At 42.9% G+C, this 26,078-nt stretch overlaps 1 protein-coding gene and 1 long non-coding RNA gene across 4 annotated transcripts; one reads left to right on the top strand and one right to left on the bottom strand.

The window, feature by feature from the left end:
* Positions 1-21,365, bottom strand: LOC120680821. 3 transcript variants are annotated; one of them, XR_005677795.1, is made up of 3 exons: positions 21,093-21,364; positions 20,835-20,951; positions 1-183 (listed from the first exon to the last, which is right to left on the bottom strand). It is a non-coding gene; the product is annotated as an uncharacterized LOC120680821 (long non-coding RNA). The 3 variants fall into 3 exon arrangements; XR_005677797.1 differs by lacking the exon at positions 1-183 and adding an exon at positions 11,863-12,036 and having other exon boundaries at positions 21,093-21,365; XR_005677796.1 differs by lacking the exon at positions 1-183 and adding an exon at positions 15,769-15,819.
* A 452-nt stretch (positions 21,366-21,817) lies between these two features.
* Positions 21,818-22,830, top strand: LOC120683620 (acetyltransferase At1g77540-like). The gene has a single exon (XM_039965708.1). It carries the CDS (start codon positions 21,978-21,980, stop codon positions 22,362-22,364), a length of 387 nt encoding a protein of 128 aa, XP_039821642.1. The 5' UTR covers positions 21,818-21,977; the 3' UTR covers positions 22,365-22,830.
* Positions 22,831-26,078: the final 3,248 nt, after the last annotated feature.

Below are 26,078 nucleotides of genomic sequence, written 5' to 3'. Positions count from 1 at the left end.
ATAACTCGGAAAATAGTGGAATTATGCTCCGGGGCTTGCCTTCCTGGGCACTATCAGGCAGAAAAACCTCTGGTGCTTGGCCCAGGCCTTGAGATAAGTTAGCACAATTCAAATTAACCTCCTGATCAACTCGAGAGTCCGCGGGCACCAGTTCGTAGTCACCGTCCGCGAGATTAACCGTTTCTATATGCAATGCAAGATTATGAGTTACTCATGGATACGATTTCTTTCCTTCACGATAAAGTTGTAGTTCAACAAAAGTTAATTCAATGATGATCTCAATATTTCATTTCATGGGCAGTCATTTATGGAGTAGTAAACACAACTATGTTTCTTCATGAATGAGTGGGGGTTTGGTTTTCATTTTCAATAATAAAACATAGCATGCTTTCACTATTTTATAACCCCAAACCTACTCATGAGCTAGTGATGAAAAATTAAAGTAACACAGATCCAAACTTTAGCATGTATGGTATAAATTTCAGCATCTAACCATAAAGCAATTACCATAACTATTCATGTAAGTAGATTACTCTAGTTGCTTCACCTTTTTTCACAGAACGTTTGACATGGGTTCTGGTGCTACAATTTTTACGGGAGTATCTACAAAGCATCTACTCAGTACTGTAATTTTTCCAGATTTTAGCTACTTATAAATAAGAGGTGAGAAAATGAACAAAATTAGCAAGCTATTAACTAAGATTAAATCTACAGAGAGTTATACTATGGATATGGTCCTCAAATTTTTACCAGAGCCTAGCCATGAGCTAAAAATACTCCATAAAAATTATCAAGCTTTATATACACCAGATAAATTAGTTACGCATTTAACTTAATATGAGTTAGCATAATTTTTCCAAAGTTCATTCGATTAGTACTGCATGTGAACTTTTTATTATAGAGAGCACATATTCTAAGAAAGAAAATGTCCAAAAATCATGATCATATATGGTGTAGTTTACTCAGAACAAAAATGGTAAATCTAACTATGAGATGCTAAGCATGAATTTTAACTAAAGCAAAACCTAGTAACTGCAGCTCCAAATTTTTAGGCAACATCACAGAACTAATGTGAGACTTCAAAAATAAATATAGATTTTTCTGAGTATAACAACTATATATGATGAATTAAGTTGATTAAACAAGCATAAATCGTGGTATATAGCAAATGAACTCTAATAAATTTGAAATTTATGTATTCACAAGGTTTTAGTTACACATGGATGCAGTAGAAATTCCAGAGCAAGTTCATGTATATGTTTTCCAGTATTAAATCCTAAAAGTCAACAATAGATTAGAGAATCTTGATTGTTCCAACATGATAACTATTTTAGTTTGGTGCCATCTTTTTACTGTGAGCTTAGTATTGCATCAGTGATAACATATTGAAAAATCAAGGTCATTTGTTGAGTGGAACTTCCTGAACATGCATAGGTTGATTTTCTTATTCTTTTTCCTAGATTAAATTTGGTAGAGTTTCTGCAGATTTGACTGTAACAAAACTTGTAGATCTTGTTACAAGGATTCCAGATCAGTTGAGTTTGCATTTTTACGATTTTTCTGTGATTTGTTTTGCATTTTAAAAGTTCCCTGACAAACACTAGAATTCTTGCAAACACACCCTCGAGCGAAAAAAACAAATTACAACCGGGGCCTTCGCCGGCCTTCTCCGCCGTTGCATCTTGCCGGTGGTGTTCTGCTAGGCAGGGCTTACCGGGGCTGCAACGAGGAGGCGCGTGAGAGAGAGAAGGTCGAGGAACACCTACCCAGGTCGGCGTTCGAGTGCAGGGTGAACGGAATCAAGCTCGTCAGCGTCAATGGCGGAGAAGATGTTCGGGTCGCCGGCGTTGTAGGTGAAAGAGGGCTCGGGGTAGAGGAACGTGGCGTGCACGAGCACCGCGAGAGCGTGAGGATGCTCCTGGGGTAGCTCTCGTGCACGCTCTCCCTCTGGGCTGGCCGGTCCGCGGTGAGCCCGAGCTCGCCGACGGCGGCGCAGAAGGGGAACGGCGACGGGGAAGCGTCTGGGTTCGATTCTGCGCGCGTGGAGCTTAACTGGGGTATGGCGGAGCTGTTGGGGTGGTTGGATGAAGCAATGCGAGGCTGTGGTGGCCGGTCCGCGCGAGCTAGATCTCGGCGGCCATGCCGGACGGCGGAAGGAGGAAGAAGGAAGGGGAGTCGCGCGACGGTGGGGCTCTGGGGCTACTTATAGGCCAGAGAGTACCCGGGCGAGCGGAGTGGCGTCTGGGGGAGGCTGGTTTAGTCCGGGGCGACTCGACGGCGGCGGGCGGAGCGAGCAGGCGGCGAGCTACATGTCGGGGCGGCGTGGCAGCTCGGGAGTGCCTCAGGGGCGCGTGTCCTCTTGGGGAGATGCCAAGGGGCAGGCCAGGTGGCGCTGGAGGAGTTCCCCGGGTCCATTTGGCCGAGGACGCGCCGTGGACGAGGTCCACCGGCGGCGTACGGCGGGCGGCGGGCGAAACAGAGCAACCGGGAGGAGAGAGATGGAGGTGAGGGCCTTTTTGTGATTTCTTAAAATTCAGGGACCTCTCGGTAAACTAATAATATCTCCTTCTTAGAAGGCTCAAATGAAAAAGTGTTGAATACCAATTTTTCATAACTTTTAAAGGTCTACAACTTTTGTGTTATGCAAATTTTCATTTGAAACTCATATTTTGAACTATTTGTAAATCTTCAAACTTGCACAAAAGGGCTTTGGTTTTATTCAGTTTTTGATTTGTTTTTGGCTGAAGTTCAATTAAGCACATGTCAATTGAAGTACCTATCATGAGCCAACTAAAATTTTGTGCACATTTTTGAATTGAAATTGGAGTAGCTTTTCTCTCCTTTTTCTTTCTCCTTTAATTTCTTTTGTATATTTTGACTTTTATTTGACCCCTTCTCTTTAAATTAATTTCCCATATTTTTCTTTTAAGTTTAAATGGGGTACAGTGATCTGTATTTAAGTGTACTAACACCTGAGGTGTCACAACCTACCCCCCTTAAAAAGAATCTCGCCCCGAGATTGGATGATTGAATTTAGGTAGGGAAAAATGATATACCTGAGGTGGAGCTAAGAAAACCCGGATAATGTCGATTAAGATAATCTTCCGTCTCCCAGGTGGCTTCTTCTTCAGTGTGATGAGACCACTGAATTTTATACATTTTTACCACCTTTCGACAAGTACCTCTCTCTTTTTGATCCAGAATTCTGAGTGGATATTCGGTATAAGAGAGATCGGGCTCCACTAAAATTTCCTGTTGATCGATGATTTCAGTAGGAACTCGAACACATTTCTTGAGCTGGGATATGTGGAAAACATTATGGATGGCTGCGAGTCGTAAAGGTAGTCGCAGACGATAAGCCATGGGTCCACATTCTTCAATGATTTCATATGGCCCAACGTAGCGAGGTGCTTGCTTACCCTTGACTCTGAAATGTTGAACGCCTCGAGTTGGTGATACTCGTAAATAAACATGGTCACCAACCATGAACTTCAAAGGATCCCTTCTTTTATCAAAATAACTCTTTTGCCGAGACTGGGCTGCTCGGAGAAAGGTCCAAATACTTGACGTTCTCCAGTCTAGGACCAACTCAAAGGAGTTCGACACCGTCGACCATACAAGGCCTCGACTGGTGCCATCTTCAGACTGGCCTGATAGCTGTTGTTATAAGAAAACTCAGCCAAGGATAAACATTTGTCCCAGTTCTTGTCATAATGGATGACACATGCTCGAAGCATGTCCTCGAGAATTTGATTCACCCTTTCGGTCTGTCCGTCGGTCTATGGATGGTAAGCTGAGCTTCGAATTAATTTAGTTCCCAGAGCCTCTTGGAGCTGCTCCCAAAACCTTGCCACAAACTGAGGACCACGATCCGAAATAATCGTTTTGGGTACACCGTGTAGACAGACAACTCGATCGATATAGATTTCGGCATATTTCTTGGCTCGATATTCCGTCTGCACTGGAATAAAATGAGCGGTCTTTGTGAGCCTGTCGACAATGACCCAAATGGAATCATGATGCTGAGAGGTATTTGGTAAGCCCACGATGAAATCCATACTGATATCTTTCCATTTCCAAGACAGAATTGGCAGAGGTTGGAGAGTTCCAGCAACTTTCAAGTGACTAGCTTTTACTCTCTAACATGTGTCACACTCTGCGACATATTTGGCAATCTCTCTCTTCATGCGAGTCCACCAGAAATTTTGTCTGAGATCTTGGTACATCTTGGTGCTACTCGGATGAATGGAAAATTTAGAGAGATGTGCTTCGTCCAGGATTTGTTTCCGCAGCTCATGATTTTTGGGAACGACAAGGCGATCCTCGAACCACAAGATTCCTTTATGGTCTACACGGAAACACTTGTATTTATTTTTGCCTTCTACTACTTTCTGTTTGATGATACCAACACTTTTGTCATGTAATTGTGCCATGATGACCTTGTCATACAGTGTTGGTTCCACAGAAATATGAGTCAGAGAACCCTGAGGGATGATCTCCAATTTCAGCTTTTGCATTTCAGCACACAATGTGTCATTATACGACTCCACTGAAAGGCAATTGCAGTGAACCTTGCGACTGAGCGCATCGGCTACGACATTAGCTTTGCCCGGATGATAATGAACTTCCAGGTCATAATCTTTTATTAATTCCAGCCATCTTCGTTGCCTCATATTCAGCTCACTCTGTGTGAAAATGTATTTGAGACTCTTATGGTCGGTATAGATATTGCAATGAGTGCCCATAAGATAATGTCTCCAAATCTTGAGAGCATGAATAACTGCAGCTAGCTCAAGATCATGAGTGGGATAATTTAGCTCGTGTGGCCGAAGAGCTCGGGAAGCATATGCTATAACCCGATTGTCTTGCATTAGAACACAACCAAGACCAGTACCTGAAGCATCACAATAAACATCGTAGGGTTTATTGTTGTCAGGTTGAGACAAGACTGGTGCTGTGGTTAGATGTGCTCTCAATGTATGGAATGCTTCATCGCACTTCGCATCCCATTTAAACTTGACATCCTTCCTTAGTAGTTCTGTCATGGGTTTAGCAATTCTGGAGAAGTCCGGAATAAATCTGCGGTAATACCCCGCCAAGCTGAGAAAACTGCGAATCTGATGAACTGAAGTAGGAGGTTTCCAGTCCATCACTTCTTGTACTTTGCTGGGGTCAACTGAGATGCCTTCACTGGATATAGTGTGACCCAGAAATTTGACTGTGTCCAGCCAGAATTCACACTTGGAGAATTTTGCGTACAACTTATGATCTCTGAGACGTTGGAGAACAATACGCAGGTATTGTTCATGTTCTGCCTCGTTCTTGGAATAGATCAGAATGTCGTCAATAAAAACCACGACAAACTTGTCAAGTTCCGGCATGAATACCGAGTTCATGAGATACATGAACTAAGCTGGAGCATTGGTGAGACCGAAAGACATAACCAAATATTCATAGAGACCATATCTGGTTGAGAAAGCGGTCTTGGGAATATCACAAGGCCGGATTTTAATTTGATGATACCCCGAACGAAGATCAATCTTGGAGAAGATCTTTGCTCCAGCCAACTGATCAAATAGTACATCAATGCGGGGAAGTGGATATTTATTTTTGATGGTCACCGCATTGAGAGGCCGGTAGTCAACACACAACCTCAGACTGTCATCCTTCTTCTTTACGAACAATGCTGGACAACCCCAAGGTGAAGCACTTGGGCGAATAAAACCCTTGTCCAGAAGTTCTTGCAGCTGGATTTTTAGTTCAGCTAATTCTTTAGGCGGTATTCGGTACGGCCTTTTTGAAATAGGTGCTGTACCAGGCTGAAGTTCAATGACAAATTCGATATCCCGGTCTGGCGGCATACCAGGTAAATCGTCCGGGAACACGTCTGCATATTCACGGACTACCGGAATATCTTTGAGACGAATATCTTTCATGGCATATGCACAAGAGTTGTTGCATTGGTGATGAGGTAAATATAGGACCGAATGACCATGAGTTGGGGAATTTATTTCAACGGCTCGGGAAGAGGTATCTAACAATACCCCATGTCTTTTCATCCAATCCATTCCCAGAATAATATCCATACCTTCTAGTGGCAATAAGATTAAAGTGGTAGGAACGGTTTTACTACCCAAACTAAGTGGCGCATTATGAATGATTTGGTTTGATGCGACTTTACCACCCGGAGTAAATATCATGAATGACCCTTTCGTGTGACAAAAATCTAACCCAACCCTTGCTCCAAATTTAGAACTAATGAAGCTATGAGATACACCAGAATCAAATAAGATAACTGCAGAGTGATGGTTTATGGAGAATGTACCCGACATAATTGGTGCTCCCTCAGGAAGGTCAGCAAGGCTGGTGAAGTTAAGTCGGCCCTGCCTGACTTGAATGGTTTGTCTCTTGCCCTTGTTCTGATCATTTCTGCGAGAAGCCTGCCCTTGAGATTGTCCCACTTGGGGGCACATCTTGGCAAAGTGATCCGGACTCCCGCATCTGAAACACCGGTTATTGTTGTCAGGGCGAGCGGCTTGCTGAGTATTCAGCCTAAGGCCGATCTGCTGCTGCTGAGGTGGAAATCGAGCTTGCTGAGGTAGCCCGAATCGAGTCTGCTGCTGCGACTGAGGAGGACGAATAATCCAACGCCCTGGCTGAGGGGCCTTCTGAGAGGGTGCGGGTGGGTTATTCTGCACAAGGCAATACCTCAGTGCAGAAGCACTCGAGGGTCCAGCAGGTGCCTTGAGCTTCTTTTCGGCGCGGTGTGCAGAAATAAGATCCTCCTGGGAGATAGCCATATTCACAAATTCATTGAAAGAGTCCGCACTGACAAGATTTAGCCTTTCTTGTAACTTGGTGCTAAGGCCTCGACGGAAGCGTTCACGCTTCTTAGCGTCGGTATCCGCATGATGTCCAGCATATTGACACAATTGATTGAATGCCTGGGCATACTACACTACAGTACGAGTGCCTTGAGTTAAGGCCAAGAACTCGTTGAGCTTACGGTCAAGAAGTCCAGCTGGAATATGATGAGCCCGAAAAGCTATTTTGAACTCGTTCCAATTCACCACATGATCAGCCGGTAGCATCCCGTGGTGATGATCCCACCACATACAAACTGATCCGCGAAGCTGCTGCGCGGCGTAGCGAGTCTTGTTTGCTTCTGAACAAGGAGTAGTCAATAGAGAAAACTTGGACTCGATTGTGCGAATCCAAGCGTCCGCGTCCAGAGGCTCATCCGCTTTAGTGAACAGCGGAGGCTGAGTACTGAGGAAATCTTGGTAGCTCGCTTCTTGTGCTTGATGAGCATGATGCCCACCCCGCGGTTGTTGCTGAGCTTGAACCAACTGTTGCAAAATTTCCGTCTGGGCGGCAAGAACCTCAGCAATACCCACTGGTGGAGGAGGTGGAGGTGGATCGCCATCCCCCCCGGCTCCAAAACCACTAGGGGTGCCTCGAGTTGATCCAACCATCTGAAATATGAGTACTTTTGCATTAGGCTCAACATTATCATCATTTCAAATGGAACATACAACTCAAAATGACATGGAAGTAATAGAAATCGCTTAAATCATGTTGTGCAGCAAAACCAGTGACACGAAATCGCTCATAACTGCAGTTCTGTACATGATATAAACTTGAAACTTTTACAGGAGATAGATAATTTCATGAGCTACAAATTTGGTAGTCATCACAAAGTCAGATTCCAAGAGTAGGTTAGTCGAAAAATTCATTTACTCCTCCTCTGGTTTTTCCATTTTACAGAAACAGAGCTTCTGTAATTTGCGATTATCTCCTGCGATACTAATCCATTTGAGCTGAAATTTTGTGAGCATTTCCATGATGAAATTTGGAACAACTTTGGTATTCAACTCAGGAGCTAATTCAGAAAGGAAAAGAGGATAAAAATTCGAACTAGCTGCTGCATTCAGCTTTTCACAGATCACCGATATTTCACATTAGTAGCATTAGAGGTTCATTACATTCATCATCCTCTCATTTCTACTTGGTTACTTCTAACATCAGTACTAAGGAGGTTACTCAACTCTAAGTTAGCCTAGTAGCCAAGATCCAAAAGTAGGCTACACTAAGAGGAGTCTACAAAAGCTAAGAAAACAGCGCCTCGGTCAACATATTGACCGATGCCTCACTCGCCGCGGGAGTGTGAACCTCAACCGGTGCGGGCTGCGGCACCTGGTCCTCGGAGTCCATCTCCGAAACACCCTGGATCTCCTAGGGCTCATCCTCACTGTCCACCTGCATCTCGTCGGGTGGTGCGTGAAGGGCATCCTGCGCATGCTGCATCTCGTGTAGCTGCCCCTGGGCCTCGTCCAAGTCAAGCTGCATGTCGTGAAACTAGTCCTCCAGGAAGTTGATCGTAGCGTCACGATCCAACACCGTGTCCTGAAGCTCGTGAACCTGGCCGTGGAGCTGGGCGATAAGGGCAGCCCTGCTCTCGAGCTCGGCACTAGCCTCCTGAAGCTGCTCGTCTCTCAGCTGGACCGTCAGGTGCAAGGCCTGAACCTGGTCCACCAACTGAGCGACGGCGTAACTCTGGTACGTGTGAAGTCTGTAGAGACCATCTAAGCACATCGCTGTCGTCCAAAGTGCCCCGACCGGGTCGAGGGTAGCGACCACGTCCACGTGTGCCATCCGGTCAAGCCAAAGCGGGTTTGTCGGGTCGGGTGCGGGGAACAACCCGAACGCGGTCAGAACCACCTCCAGAGGGTGCGAAGAGCAAAAAGTGGTCATTGCCCTCGTGGCGGTAAGCTCCCAAGTGTCCAGCAGATAGTGACCGACCATCTGAGTCACGATTGGCTCCCACCCATTGAGCGGGTGCTGCAGGATCACCATCATCACACTGTAGCGACGAACTCCGTCCTCCACAAACTCGTGGCCATCGTAAATCGGTGGCTGGAGGTAACCGGCTGCACTCAAAAGCTCCCAAAGATGGCGAGGAAATCCGTCCCAGTGCAAGCAAGCGGAGTGCACGTGCCCCTGCGCGTCAACAACCAGCAGCTCTTCCATCTGTCCCAACAAAAGAACGATGGATCAGCTGATGGTAAACAAGGAATAGCTGACTCGGGACAGTGAAAGAAATTACCAAAATAATAGATAATATGCTCCGAAAATTCTCAAAAATTTACACAATATCCCTATGATAATAAGGAACGATTCATCTAGTCATCACTAAGATCAATTTGGACTCCGGGGGGTGATATGCTCAGGTTTTAAGAATGACGTCAACCAGGAAAACTGGGTGTCCAGAGAGGGTGTATTTTGACCATAACTCTCAAAACAGTTGTAAAAAATTATTGAAATTTTTATGGTAAGTTAATAACTTAGTTTTATATAACTTTCATGTTGAACTATTTTTCATTAGAACAACTTATGAAGGTCGAAAAATTTCAGTTTGTACAGACTGTTCAGAGTTGACTGTTCTACACAGGGTTGATATAAAATCACAAATAACAAGCTAGAAGGCTTAAAAAATTCTCAAATTTTTACAAGAGTTTGATAACTTAGGGAGCATCATTTAGTCTTACTACCCCAAGTCGATTTCAATAATTTAACAGAGGGTTAAAATTTGTGGAAACCAATTTCCCTAAATTTGCAAACTATCTAGATGCTCCTTAAGATAGGGTTTTAGCCGATTTGATTGCGATTTCCTCCAAAGATTTCTTTGTTAAAAATTTTGAGGATGAATGCAGAACCTATCCGTCCTCACCAAGGAAAAGAATTGCCAAGTAACCTTGGTCTTACGCAAATGACTTTGGTGGCATACATATTACGTCTCTCACTATGTAGCTACTCGATATAGCTAGATAGCCTAAGATTCGATTTCGAATTAGCGTACCTGCAGAAAATTGACAATATATAAATTGAACCTTCTGTGCCAGCACTCACGAAAGCGTTCCCATACATTACCGATCACTATAGAACCGGCATCCATACAATTACCGCCGTATGGACAACGTTAAGCATACGTCATCGAAACAACGTATTAACTGAGTACCGTCTTTGACGGGGAATTGAATTCCAATTTCAAACCATTACTCCCCATATAATCAACCGAAGTTGGTATATGGGCAGCAGCTCAAGTAGGCCACTGCTTGAGCTCCAGCGTTCGGCTCGCATCACCGACGGGAAGGTCAGACTCCCTCAGCTGACTGAGTAAGCATACCTCCGCAGCGACGATGTAGTTGCAGAATTTAAATTACGGAATAAAATATTGTAAAGTAATATGCTGGAAGTTAGCCATACAATATAAGCCACCTGATTATACCCATAAGATCCCCTAGGGCTTTACGTCCTAGACTTGTCCTTGGAGATCCTAAAACTCTTTCAAAAACTTTAGTAGTTTTGAAGTCAAGTTTTAATTTGTTGTTTTGGAAACCGAGGCTGTCATCTCTGGTAGGCTGTCTACGAGCTCTGATGCCAGCTGTGGCGGAACCACCCAAAACTACTGGGCCCGGGTGCACTGATCTATGTTGCTAAGCAACTCTGACCCAATTTGGCAATCACCGGTAGTTCCTCGAGTGAAGCCTCGATAAAAGCCATGCTATTCCAGGATCAGCAGACAACACTCACACGAAGGTGAGCCCAGATATTACAACACAGAACATTTCATACATCTCAGAGTGATTGCAGCGGAAAGGAAATTTATTACAAACCAGGTTCAGAATAGTAAAGTACTATAGAGTTCCATCTACTCAAATTATTCAAGTCTCATTGTTCAGCGGAAGCATTAAAAGATAACTAGCGAAATATGTGACGCATCGATAAAGCCCGTACGAAAGCGTCACTCAGCGGGAGGGTGGTCAGCACCAGCTGAAGGGTCATCCCACTCAACAGACCAACCCGGAGGCAAAGTACACGGCCAAGTAAGACTCGCAAATAGATCCTCGAAGTTAGTACCTGAAAAACAGTGCCACAAGCAAGGCTGAGTATACTAATACTCAGCAAGACTGACCCGTCTCCGGATATAACATAGTCCGATAACTAGACATGCAAGACTTTTTGGTTGGTGGGGTTTATTTTGCCAAAAACACCACTAAGAGTTGATCCTTATTTTTAGATTTTATTTAGCCATCTTCCAGTTGGATTAACCATTCTAAGTTTGCATCTAACTCTACCCAAATATGGTAGAGCAACCATTTAATCAACCAGCAGTATTAACATCATCATGTTCCACTTGTTACTCTGTGTAACCGAAAACATTAAGCAATCCCATGCCGTGAGAGGCGGACGATTCTGAATCGAATTTCAACCTGGCCAGGGGAACCTAGAACACAAGCATGGGGATCGACTTCGTTCCCGCCCACGCTACAGTTCCCCTTTCTTTCCAGTTCGTGGATCCGGAACACCCTCCCCGACTACAGAGCCCGACGTCTCTGCACCCGTACGTCGCGAAAAAAATATAAACCCTACTTCTACTAGGAGGGTGCGAGATCGTTCCACTTGCTGGTCCAATCAGGTACTTAAGCTTACCGATTACCATATTTCTCGGTATGTGGCTAGAACTTTCAAATGCTTAACGAAATGAGCCACACACCGCGACCTTAGCCATTTTTTACTACACCAGCGGGGTATCAAAACTACACAACTCCGCCCGTTGTCCTTATATTTCAGCAGGAATTAAGGTCAGTAAAATTCCTATTTGCTCGCGAGAGGCAGGAAACCCCTCGACTTCTACCGTACCTAATTAGCATGGCATCTAGTCGATAAAAAGATCCGGGTGACAAACATAGGTACCTAGGGATCATGCACCTAAGGCTTTCGATCAACTCCTAGAAAACGTAAATGCAGAAATAAAATTATTACAACACAATATAAATAGATAGATGAATAATAACTCGGAAAATAGTGGAATTATGCTCCGGGGCTTGGCTTCCTGGGCACTGTCAGGCAGAAAAACCTCTGGGGCTTGGCCCAGGCCTTGAGATAAGTTAGCACAATTCAAATTAACCTCTTGATCAACTCGAGAGTCCGCGGGCACCAGTTCGTAGTCACCGTCCGCGAGATTAACCATTTCTATATGCAATGCAAGATTATGAGTTACTCATGGATACGATTTCTTTCCTTCACGATAAAGTTGTAGTTCAACAAAAGTTAATTCAATGATGATCTCAATATTTCATTTCATGGGCAGTCATTTATGGAGTAGTAAACACAACTATGTTTCTTCATGAATGAGTGGGGGTTTGGTTTTCATTTTCAATAATAAAACATAGCATGCTTTCACTATTTCATAACCCCAAACCTACTCATGAGCTAGTGATGAAAAATTAAAGTAACACAGATCTAAACTTTAGCATCTATGGTATAAATTTCAGCATCTAACCATAAAGCAATTACCATACTATTCATGTAAGTAGATTACTCTAGTTGCTTCACCTTTTTTCACAGAACGTTTGACATGGGTTCTGGTGCTACAATTTTTACGGGAGCATCGACAAAGTATCTACTCAGTACTGTAATTATTCAGATTTTATCTACTAACACATCAGAGGTGAGAAAATGAACAAAATTAGCAAGCTATTAAATAAGATTAAATCTACAGAGAGTTATACTAGGGTTATGTTCCTCCAATTTTTACCAGAGCTTATTCATGAGCTAAACATACTCCATAAAAATTATCAAGCTTTATATACACAAGATAAATTAGTTACGCATTTAACTTAACATGAGTTAGCATAATTTTTCCAAAGTTCATTCGATCAGTACTGCAAGTGAACTTTTTATTATAGCGAGAAAATATTCTAAACAAGAAAATGACCAAAAATCATGATCAGATATGGTGTAGTTTACTCAGAACAAAAATGGTAAATCTAACCATGAGTTGCTAAGCATGAATTTTAACTAAAGAAAAACCCAGTAAATGCATCTCCAAATTTTTAGACAGGATCACAGAACTAAAGTGAGACAAAAAAAATAAATATAGATTTTTCTGAGCATAACAACTATTTATGATGAATTAAGTTGATTAAACAAGAATAAATCATGGTATATAGCAAATGAATTCTAATAAATCTGAAATTTATGTATTAACAAGGTTTTATTTACACATGCATGCAGTAGAAATTCCAGGGCAAGTTCGTATATATGTTTTCCAGTATTAAATCCTGAATGTCAACAATAGATTAGAGAATCTTGATTGTTCCAACATGATAAATGTTTTTGGTTGGGTGCCATCTTTTTACTGTAAGCTTAATATTCCATCAGTGATAACATATTCAAAAATCAAGGTCATTTGTTGAGTGGAACTTCCTGAACATGCATAGGTTGATTTTCTTATTCTTTTTCGTAGATTAAATTTTGTAGAGTTTCTGCAGATTTGACTGTTACAAAACTTGTATATCTTGATACAAGGATTCTAGATCAGTTGAGTTTGCATTTTTATGATTTTTCTGTGATTTGTTTTGCATTTTAGAAGCTCCCTGACAAACACTGGAATTCTTGCAAACACACCCTCGAGCGAAAAAAACAAATTACAACCGGGTCCTTCACCGGCCTTCTCCGCTGTTGCATCTTGCCGGTGGTGTTCTGCTAGGCAGGGCTTACCGGGGCTGCAACGGGGAGGCGCGTGAGAGAGAGAAGGTCGAGGAACACCTACCCAGGTCGGCGTTCGAGTGCAAGGTGAATGGAATCAAGCTCGTCGGCGTCAATGGCGGAGAAGATGTTCGGGTCGCCAGCATTGTAGGTGAAAGAGGGCTCGGGGTAGAGGAACGTGGCACAAACGAGCACCGCGAGAGCGTGAGGATGCTCCTGGGGTAGCTCTCGTGCACGCTCTCCCTCTGGGCTGGCCGGTCCGCGGTGAGCCCGAGCTCGCCGGTGGCGGTGCAGAAGGGGAACGGCGACGGCGAAGCGTCTGGGTTCGATTCCGCGCGCGTGGAGCTTAACTGGGGTATGGCGGAGCTGCTGGGTTGGTTTGATGGAGCAATGCGAGGTTGTGGTGGCCAGTCCGCGCGAGCTAGATCTCGGCGGCCATGGCGGACGGTGGAAGGAGGAAGAAGGAAGGGAAGTCGCGCGACGGCGGGGCTCTGGGGCTACTTATAGGCCAGAGAGTACCCGGGCGAGGGGAGTGGCGTCTGGGGGAGGCTGGTTTAGTCTGGGGCGACTCGACGGCGGCGGGCGGAGCGAGCAGGTGGCGAGCTGCATGGCGGGGCGGCGTGGCAGCTCGGGAGTGCCTCAGCGGCGCGTGTCCTCTTGGGGAGATGCCAAGGGGCAGGCCAGGTGGCGCTGGAGGAGTTCCCTGGGTCCATTTGGCCGCGGACGCGCCGTGGACGAGGTTGCGGCGGGCGCCGTGGACGAGGTGGCGGCGGGTGGCAGGCCAGGTGGCGGCGGGCGGCGGGCGAAACAGAGCAACCGGGAGGAGAGAGATGGAGGTGAGGGCCTTTTTGTGATTTCTGAAAATTCAGGGACCTCTCGGTAAACTAAAAATATCTCCTTCTTAGAGGGCTCAAATGAAAAAGTGTTTAATACCAATTTTGCATAACTTTTCAAGGTCTACAACTTTTGTGTTATGCAAATTTTCATTTGAAACTCACATTTTGAACTATTTGTAAATCTTCAAACTTGCACAAAAGGGCTTTGGTTTTATTCAGTTTTTTATTTGTTTTTGGCTGAAGTTCAATTGAGCACATGTCAATTGAAGTACCTATTATGAGCCAACTAAAATTTTGTGCACATTTTTGAATTGAAATTTGAGTAGCTTTTCTCTCCTTTTTCTTTCTCCTTTAATTTCTTTTGTATACTTTGACTTTTATTTGACCCCTTCTCTTTGAATTAATTTCCCACATTTTTCTTTTAAGTTTAAATGGGGTACAGTGATCTGTATTTAAGTGTACTAGCACCTGAGGTGTCACACCCGGCAAGCAAAGGCTAAGTGACCCCAAGTCACCAAGACAATGCCACCACCACCGTCTCTCTCGAAGTGTCACCAACGGCACCGTCTTCACTATTGGAGCTTCTCACCAAGAGGGGTCTCCTTCCCCGCACAAAGTGTCATTGCCTCTCCACACCAAGTCAGAGGGTCACACGACGAGTACACAAGATGCTTGCCGCAGCAAGACTTTCTCTCAAGCTAGTTCTCTCAAGAACTAAGCCTAAACAAGCACTAAGCACTCTCACAAGTGTGCTTAAGCCTATATGATGTACAATGAAGCTCTAAGATGGTTGGAGATGATCTTTAACTCTTTTATGCTTCCATAGTCTCCAGCAACCTCAAATGACCCGGCCTTGGGGGTATATATAGGCAGCCCAAGCAAATATAGCCGTTGGAGAAAAGCTGCCAGAAAAACACTTAACGCCGGTTAATCTGACGCACCTCCAAAAGCCATCGTCGGTTCAACCGGTGATACTAAACTGCCCGCCTCAAAAACTAGCCGTTACGTGTACGGGCAATCAACCGATGCTGCATCGGTTTAACCGGTGAGTGTAGTTGTCCTGTGAACTCTGAAAAAACAAACTCTCTAGACAACTGCACCGATGTTCACCAAGACCCAATCGTTGGTTCATCCGGTGTATAGACCTTGCCTCAGCTACTGTGTCCATTGCATCGACGTATTCAACTTCTTTAGCATCGGTTCAACCAGTGAAACCAGAATTTCTGGTGTGCTCCAAGTTAATGCACCGACGTATGTAATTTTCTCAGCGTCGGTTCAACCGGTGATACTAAAGTATCTCTGTCTTGATTTCTTTGACTTGGATTTCTTCACAGTCTCTTCAATTCTTGTCCTTTGGAACCACCGTAGGTGCGGCCCTTCGGGCCTAGCTACGCATATCTTTTCTTTGTCATCACTTGAACCTAAAAGCCTGAGAATGGTCATCTTAACAATCATATTAGTCCAAGTGTTGTGTTGTCGATATCAATCACCAAAACATTATATTGAAATATGGCATGAGAGGCCATTTTCGCTGCAATGTTCTCTAGCTTTGTCTCTATTTTATCATGAGCTTTGTCTTAACAATAAATCTTAGTTGTGGTGCATATTTAATTCATTAATGCAAGACCCATGTTCAATTTGAGTTCTAGCTTTCTGAGTTTTGATCATACTTGCTAGTAAGTTTTATTTTGGAGGTTCTTTTTTATTTATATTGTATATCAAAAACACCTTTGCACAGGTTTCTGTCTTCTATACAAGGTGAGAGCAAAATTCCTATCCACAACCATAATTTTAATTTTTCCACCATAAACAAATCAATGCAATGAATTGGGTTAGGATTATTTTCTCTTGGAAGCTTTAATCTTGGGTATTGGTCATGTTCTTGTTTCAATCTTTTATTGCTAGCCTTGTCAATATTCCGTAATGATTGTTCTTCATTGGATCGACAATATTCTTACTGAATTCCAAACCCGAACCAAAAATCTTTATTTTATTTACCCTTCCTTGAACACAACCCAAATTCTAAAGATTCACATGGTTTCTGCAAAAAATTTATGCATGGACACACTGTATACATGGAAGGTCAGATGCAGAAGGAAAATGAGGACCAGAGTGGCAAAAGAAGTCTTGTGCCGATCGACACATGCCCCTGTGCCGATTGGCAAGGGGAGGTTTTTCCTCCGTTTTGCATAAAAAAATTTCCAGATGTTCCTTATATTGTTTTGCCGATTTCTAGAAGAAGGTTTGTTCAAAAAGAGTTTGAAACTGAGGTGAATTGAAAGAAGAACCTGAGGCAATGAAAGAGAGAGGGAAAAAAAGGAAAAAAAAAGAAAATGCGAGAAAAATAAAAAAGGAGAAATAAAAGAGAGAAGTTCAAGGAATTTGAGGAGAGTGCAAAAGAAGAAGTGCCAATATTGAGTAAAAGCATATGCGAATCTTCATTCTATTTCAACCATTTGCAATCCGATGATGAGGACAAAACTGGGGCCTCAGTGTCATTCTTTTATTTGCCTTGGCACATGTTCACTATTCTATGCCTTCTCTTCCTTGAAACCTTAATTATGATTATTCTCATAATCAGTGGCACCAAAATGTAGGCAACCATTAGAGAGTTATCTTAATTTTATAATATTTTTTATTCATTTTGGCTAACTTTTCTAAGCTCCGCATAATGCATATATATTTGAGAGATGAGAGCTTGAGCGTTGATAGGATAGACACATAATATGAGAGACTTGTGAGAGCCTGGTAAAAGAAAGATGGTTGTAATTCTTGTTGCAGGAAAATTATTTTGCTTCATGAAAAGCCCCTCCAAAGTGATCCTGAAAGTGGGTGTGGTTGATCTCAGGTATGTCTGATTCTTGATGAGAACTGTTGAGTCGTTTATGCTTGACAGATTAATAATTGCCCAAGCTTTGATTACTTTTGCTGCTCCACTGATAATTCGTAGGGCTATGCTAGTAGCTTGCTAAGAGATATTTTTAGCGCTGGTATCTTTTTTTTATGATCCTTCGGATGGTTTTGATTGATCACTTGCTCGAGGACGAGAAAGATCTAAGCATGAGGGTCTGTTGGCGTCTCTTATAGACACCAACTAGGTGTTGTTTAGGTGGTGTCTTTGTATTGATTCATATCCTTACCCACCACATGGCATCTGAAATAACCCTATATTCGTTTATGTATCGTGTGTCGGAATATGTTGTGAATTTGCAGAAAAGCGATAAACAGGAGTTTTTTCATACGAGTTTTGCATGGGGATGGATCATGGATATCATGGGGAAGCTACACGAGGAAGACGGACACATGGGGCCACAAAGTGGTTGCTTTATGCCGATCGGCACAGGCCCCCATGCCGAACAGCATATGCCCACTTCGGCCCGGTTCGGTCCGTCTTCACTGCACATCGAAGCCCACATGATTTCTAGGGTTTTCACAACGAAACCCATAACTGACTCCAAGCAACTATAAATACCCCCTGGATGCAACTCAGAGGGAGGCACGGAGATCATGCAGAGTTGACCTAATTCAACCCACCAATGCTAGAACCAACGCCGCCATAAGTCGATGAACAGAGGGAGGATCGACCCGGAGCAACAAAAGCACCAGAGTGTATTGGAGGCCTCCGTGCCGATCGGCACAGTGGAGTTTTTACTCCGTTCGCCGCCCCTTCATTAGAGGTCTTCATCAGGGACTGTATGACCACTTTTTGCATCAATATGTATAATATTATGGGGTAATTGTCGTTGTTTGTCCCTCGGATCATTAGGGAGATTTTGATATATAACTGCTACGCTTGTTATTGATTTACGTGTTATTTTGGTACTGCATAGATGAGTTCTTTATGTTTGATCATATGGTGGCCACCGTTCATATTAGGATTGCTTTAGCCCTAGTTGTTATTGCTTTCTTACGAATATCTTTGAGGGAGGGAAAAGGTTAAACGCGTGCATAATGCTTGATAAGCGTGTTAGATCAGTATCGTTTGCTTAGTAGATGCATATTCGAGTGACCCTGATCCGTGGGATGATTGTTCTCTCTATCTTGTCAGCTACCGCTTTAACTTCGCTTGCTAATCTAGTTAATATATTGTACTAGTTAGACTTTCAAACACAAAACATTTGCTTAAGTTAGTAGAATTAATGCATTAGCTTAGCGATAAACCACTTGCTCTTTGGATTGATAAACCTTGGGGTATACTCTGAGAGAAAAGCTACAACTGATCCCTGCCCTTGCGGTTCAAGATTGGTGTGCTTAAGTGCCATCAACAAATAGTTACTTTTGGTTGTTGTACGTAAAGGAAGAGGCTACTAGGAAAATGTGAACTCTTGTCCATATCTATATGATAATCAAAAGTTACAGTCCTCTCCATCGATGTTAACCGTTATATATTTATTAATCATATTTGATGTGAACTTTTTAGGTTAGTCTAGGCCACTAGATCCTCATAAAATTCAAATGGTATATATTCTCTTATTTTTTAGATTAACATGGTAATATCTAGGTTGGTGCCAATAATACCGCCCTTAGATTTGATGAGCATCAATACTTATCGATGGTTGACCATGGTACTCACAATGGCAGCACACGTAAGGCGAGTGATTACGTGGAAAGGAACATATATATAAGGCGTGAGAATGCATAGCAGAGAGAGAATATGCCACACTCTTTTTGTTTGTTATGAAGGACCTATTTTTCTTTTCTCTTAGGTCTGTTTGGATCCTTGGAATTGAATTTCATTTAAAATCTAGTAATGGAGTAGGCTATTTGTCTTGGAATTTGATATTCCTCAACTTTCCAAAGTTATATATATATATATATATATATATATATATATATAGCATGTGAGATGGAAATGGATTCTATGGATCCCTTCATTTCCAAAGAATTAAATTCTTATAACATGCTCTTCGACTTGCTTCACTATTGCAGAAAATGCATCCCATAAGTATCTCCCCCACATATCTAACAATAATATACAAATATATTCCACATGGAACTATATTATCTTTATTAATTTGTATTTAAATTAAGATTATTCGAATGAAATTCAATTCCAAGGATCCAAACGGGCCCTTATAGTAATTCCAATTGACAAAGCATGTTGATTTTTAGTTAAATTATATCCATTGCCGTATATTATATCTATTATTATATTTTTTTACCAATAGTTTAAATGGATTAGATTTTTTTCTTTTCTACCAAACTATTTTATATTATTTTTATTTTGAAATTTAGATTTTAATTGATTATACTTTAAAGAGGTTGTGCATTTAAAGAATTTGATTCTCAATATCAACGGAGACCGGAAAACCATTTTTTCATATGTTTACTATAAATTTTGGTTATTTATTAGTTGTATTTGGCATAGGCTCTTTATTTAGCTATTTTACTTTCCAATCCGTATATAAATCAACTTTTATTTTTATTGTTTTTTAAATTTCCAACTTTAATATATTTATTAGTTGTATCAATGGGGATTGAAAAAACATTATTTTCATTATGTTTACTGTAAATTTAGTTATTTGTTAGTTGTATTTTGCATAGGCCCTTTATTTAGTAATTTTATTTCCCAATCCCTATGAAAATCAACTTCTATTTTCCTTATTTTTTGATATTATGAATTTAATGTATTTATTAGTTTTATCAACGGGGATTGAAAAAAAAATTCGTTATGTTTTCTACAAATTTAGTTATTTATTAGTTGTGTTTGGCATAGGCTCTTTATTAGCTATTTTACTTCCTAATCCATATAGAAATCAACTTCTATTTTCCTTTTTTTAATATTCCAAATTATTATATGTTTATTAGTTGTATTAGATATGTACTCTTTAGATTAATCTAGACTGTTAGATTATTATAAAATCCTATGGCCTACTCCTCCGTCCTGAAATAAAAGAAATTCTAGTTTGTCCTAAGTCAAACTAGTCTAAGTTTGACCAATTTTATAGAGAAGAGTATTAACAACTACCCTATCAAATAAGTAAATTATGAAAATATACTTCATGATGGATCTAATGATACTCATCTCACATTGTAAATGTTATTGCTCTTTTCTATATATAGTTAGTCAAAGTTAGGCTGGTTTGACTTAGGACAAACTAAAGTACCTTATATTTCAGGACAGATGGAGTATATTCCTTTCTTTTTTTATTAACTCGCGTCACTATTTTTAACACCGTTGTAATATAAGATAATACTCCCTCCATCCCACAAAAGAATATCCATTTAGTGCACAGAAAACGATGATAGGTGGAGGAAGAGAGAGATGGAGAGAGTTGTATATTGGAAAGCGAGATAGACACTTTTTTGGGGGACAAATTTTGAATCTTAGATGAACACTTTTTGTGGGACGGAGGGAGTAGATTACAGCAGGGGGGACAAATTTTGAATCTTATATGAACATTTTTTGTGGGACGGAGGGAGTAGATTACAGCAGTAGCGTACCCGTTTGTCCATGATAAAATTCCTCTTGTCGTGGAAGACCAGTAAACAGGAAAGACAGGCATGAACGCCGATCTAACCCATAAATCCGTTGGATCGATCAACACCTATGGCCACCTCCTGCGCCCGGAGAAACCATCAAACTGTGAGTACCAAGCTTTTTTGTGCGCCAAAGCATTATTGTAAACGAGCAACGGTACACTACCAATAGTATTTTCCAAATCAGTGGAGTAAATGGCAATACAGAGGAACACGCCGCACCTGTTTCCCGTGGAAGAAGAAGAATCCCTCCCCGTCCGTTGAAGACCAAGGAGGACAGGAAGCCACGCGCATCAATCTAACCCATTATTCCACTGACATGTACGCTCGCTCGCCCTCAGATCAAACGGGAGCCGGCAGGAAATACAATCGCGATTCTAGAGGAGTAGGACGGTAAGAGAGTAGTGCAACTGTGGCCAGGAACCAGGGCAGCCACTTTGCTTTCTCTGCAACAAGCACGATGATTCCTTGCTTGTTAGTTTTGGCAGGCTGGGTGCTTTGCTTCTCACAGCCATCCCATCATTCTCTCCTCTGTTTCAAAGCATGGAATTCTAGCACTTTGTTTGCTTTTTCTATAGATGTTTTGCCGGGAGCTCTGTAATCTGTGTTAAAAGACGATAGGTGGCCCGATAAAGACTAAAGAGTGGCATCCCCTTCTCCTTTTTTTAAAAGAGATTTGACGGTTTTTTTTTCTTGTTCTACTCTTACAATCCTACATTTGTTAGTTGCTGTTTTGTGAAAACAAAAACAAAAAGCTTCTTCTTCTTCTATATATATTGTTAATATACATGCTTCGCAGAATCCTCCCAGCACCCTTCAAAAAAACTCAGATTGGTAAAAATTTTAGGCAGTAAAAAACATACAAGGCCAATCCAATTCACTCTAACTAAGCCTCTTCCAGTTCATTGCAATATTCGGAGGGTATGGCCCTAGCCCAGTTTCTTCACGCAGGCCTAAGCAAATTCTGGATTTCTGGTCCATCGAAGCTTCGGTTGGACCAAGCCCAGAAGCTGTCGGCTTCTTCCCCCTCAAGTTCCCCAATCATCTGTGGCGGCGACCGACGAGGAGAGTCCGGCTACAAGAGCACTAGAGTCACCGGGCGATCCGATGTCGACGAAGGAGGGTGGCACGGGCGGGCGGGAGGTGGAGGCCCCTCCGCCGGAGACGGAGAGCATCGTGTGGAGCGAGGACGCGGGGAGGTTCCAGACGCCCGACGGCGAGCCCTTCCTCGAGTACCGTGTCCCGTCGCCGGCGGTGATGGACATGGTGCACACGTACGTGCCGCGGAGCAAGCGCGGGCAGGGGCTCGCCGCACGCTTCTGCGACGCCGCCTTCGCCCACGCGCGGGCCCGCGGCATGCGCGTCCTCCCCACCTGCTCCTACATCACCGTGCGTGATCCCCTCTTCTCCTCTGCACCTCTGCTGCTGCCTGCCTACCCACTAGTTTTAGTTTATTTCCCGCGTCTGATTCTTCAGTTCAGTTCCCTGCAGTGACAGGGAAAATGAATCGAGGACACCCTAATGGACAGATTTACCTGCTAAATCGAGACTCAATTGGCAAATGTTCATAGCACTATTGAGTTTGTGGGCATTCCTAATTGAGCTGTAAATCGTTCTTCAGTTGCTGAGCTAGCTACATCCTAATTTAGCAAATTTAGCCACTCTTATCGATTTTTTTGCTGAACTACTGATACTGACTCCATGCTGTGCACGGCTGCAGGACACGTACCTTCCTCGTAATCCGGCGTTGAACGAGCTCGTGTACAAGGATCACACGTACCTGCCTCGTAATCCCAAACCCAGCAGCATGTAGCTTTCTAGAAGGAACGCCCATTTCACTTAATCCAAGGTGGCAGCTGCTACCAAATAAGCAGATATCCAGTCGATAGAAGTGTCAAGTGTGTGATTTGATGGCGCCTCGTGAAAATCCTTCATGTGCTATATTTCAGAACAATTTGATATATTTCAGAACAATTTGATTTTGAGAGCAGTGGCTACATAACTTGCGCGAAACAGCGGATGCAAGATCCCTTTCTTGTTGCTAACCCTCAAGGAAAAATAAAGGGACGTGTTTTCCAATCAGCAATGAGCATCCACGAACGGGTATCCAAATTCAAGTAACTAGATGCGTAGGATTGTCACTGCCAGTTATTGGAGACAAATTAACACGGCAAACTATATTTCATGTGTACTTACTCAAATACTCTGCTTATCATTCGTAGCAGCTAGATCCAAAGGTTCTATTTCCAACAACGAAAAAGAAGACACAAAGATTTAACTGTACAATCAGAAAATAAATATTCAGATTAAGGAGTTTACAACGATAGAATGCTTGCTTCTATAGTACAGACCCACATTACTTCAGGAAGGTGGTTCCACTCGTTTCAAAGCATACAAAGTGTTGACGACCAAAATTGGCAAGAAGAGCAAGGTTAGGGAATTCTCCGGACCCGGACCGGTCTGACCGGTCTAGGGGACTGGTCAGACCAGTCTACCTGTGTAATTTAGATAGGACTCTTCGTTTGAGTCGATTACGAGTTGTAAAACCTTTCCTTGCGGGAAAAGTCCTACCCTCCCTATAAATATAAAGGGATTCGGCCGATTGAGTATCATCCAATCAATCAAAATACAATTTACCTTTTATTTTGTCTCTACTTTTTGTATCTCCAACCCAACTCTCTCCAAACCCTAATTGCTGTTCTTCCCTCGTCTCCGCGATGTTTGAAGACGTCCTAGGTGGCCTGCCGACCCTAGGGCAACCCGGAGTGCGCTTGCCCTGACGGGGTCCCTCCCGGGCGAGCGTTCGACGGTCGCCGGCGATCTGCCCGGCACAAACCGGTCTGACCGGTCCGTTAGACCAGTCTGACCGGTCCGCACGCGGCCGAGGCTGCGTGTTGCGCTTTCGTGCGCTCAAGTGTTTGGCGTGCCCCGTTTTCGTGTCAGCACATTTTTTGGCGACTCCGCTAGGGAACAAGAAGAAGGGATCTGCTGCCATGGCAAATCTACCAAAGCCAGGCGAGGTGGATGCCGACAATATTGCAAGGCCGACTGCTAACGAGCTATCGGCTGAGGATCGTCAGCGCTATGAAGAGCTCCTGCAAGAGGAGAAGGAGGAGATGGAGCGAGCCCGGAAGAAATTTGAAGACAAGACTCAATGGTACTTGTCGCACTTCTCCAAGGATCGAAAGGGCGCCGTCTCCAAGGACAAGGAGGTGGTGATGGTCACGGATGAAAAAGAAGACGACAAGTCTACAACCAATGTGAGTGATCCATCAGCCCCTGTTACCTATGATCAGATGCAAAATTTGCTACTTATTGGTCAGAAGCAAACTATTACGATATGCCAAGGTTTAGTTGAGAAAACTTTAGGCAAGCAGTCTACGACCATGAATGGTAGCAATATGAATTCTGATCTTGTTGGTGTTTCTAATTCATCGGCAACAATACCACCCAAGGATCCACAATTTGGAATGCTGATGAGTTATTCAACACAAGGTACTCCGGGGCAGTTTGGCCAGCCGGCACCGGTCAGACCGGTCTTAGGAACCGGTCCGACCGGTCCAAGCACCTCACAGCAGTATGGCCAGACACCGGTCAGACCGGTTCCAGGAACCGGTCCGACCGGTTCGGGTGCAATGGTCATGTATCAACATGTACCCGAACCTCTAGCTATTGTTCCGCATGTTCAGGCCAACTATGGCCGAACCAATGCTGGTTTTGGGTATGTGCCTCCGCATAATACCTTGACAAACAACACATATCCTATGCCTTCCCAAGGTTCAGTCTATTTGCAGCAATCATATGTACAGTCGATCCGCATATCACAACAATCGCCGAATTATGGTGAACCTTCATGGATGGCTGATCCTTACCTTAAAGGTCTATTTGATGATTATAAAAGGGATCTGGCTAACATGACAAAAGACACATTCGGCGTAGAAGTTAAAGATAAAACTTTGGCATGTCAAAAACCTTATCCTGAGAGCTTTGATTCTTTGCCATATCCTCAAGGTTTTAAAGTGCCAGAGTTTGTCAAATTTATTGGGGAGGATAATAGGACCACATGGGAGCATGTTAGCCAGTTTAATGCACAATTGTGTGTTCATGGTATGGTTGACCATTTGAAAATCAGATTATTCCCTTTGTCATTATTTGGTACTGCTTTCTCATGGTTTTTGGCATTGTCTCCAAATTCTATTCATACATGGTCTCAATTGGAGCATAAATTTCATGAACACTTTTATAGTGGTGATAATGAATTGAGACTATCTCACTTAACATCAGTTAGGCAAAAGAGTGATGAGTCTGTTGCCGATTATGTTAGAAGATTCAGAGATACTAAAAACTGATGTTTTATTCTGATTATTTCTGAAAAAGGATCTTGCCAAATTGGTTCTTAATGGTTTGAGATCTCATATTAGAGAAAAATTAGAAGGATATGAGTTTCTTACCATTAATCAGGTGCTGCAAAAAGCTTTGGCTCAAGAAAGCCGAAGTAAAGATGCTCGCTCAAAATCTGATCGTCCTAATATACATGTGCTAAACAATGATTCATCGGACGATAAGAATGGAGAGGTGTTTGCCGCTGAATTTGTGTGGCCGAGCAAAGCAAAATCATATAGTTGCGCTTCTCTTAAGCCGATTCACAAAAATCGGCAAGAAGATATAAAATTTATTTTTGATGTATCCAAGTGCGATAAGATATTTGATGAGTTGCATAAGAACAGATACATCAAGTTTGCATGTACTATACCGCTGCTTGATGAGTTGAAGCGGCATGCATATTGTAAATTTCATAATTCTTTCTTGCACGCAACTAATGATTGCAACATGTTTCGTCGACATATTCAATCGGCCATTAATGAAGGCCAATTGACTGTGCACGAAATGCAAATTGACAAAAATCCTTTTCCTAGCACTTTCTCTGTTAATACCATCGAGATGTGAAATCCTAAAGTGTTGATCCGGCCGAATCAAGCCGATACAACCAAAGGGAAAAACGTAATCATTGGTAAAGAATGTCCAGAGGAAAGACAAGAAAGTGCTGCTGGAAAAAACCCCTGGAGGTGCATCGACGCTCGGGGGGCAAGACAAGTGCAAGTGCACTGGTTCCAACCGGACCGGTCTGACCGGTCTGCACCGGGAAAATATGGCGGTGCAAAGAAAAAAAGCTAGGCCGACCTTTGATGAGCTTCTGGAGAAATACAA

This window comes from Panicum virgatum, chromosome 7N (assembly GCF_016808335.1).
Source record: "Panicum virgatum strain AP13 chromosome 7N, P.virgatum_v5, whole genome shotgun sequence".
NCBI classification, from domain to species: Eukaryota; Viridiplantae; Streptophyta; class Magnoliopsida; order Poales; family Poaceae; genus Panicum; species Panicum virgatum.
This window is presented reverse-complemented; position numbering and strand designations above follow the sequence as displayed.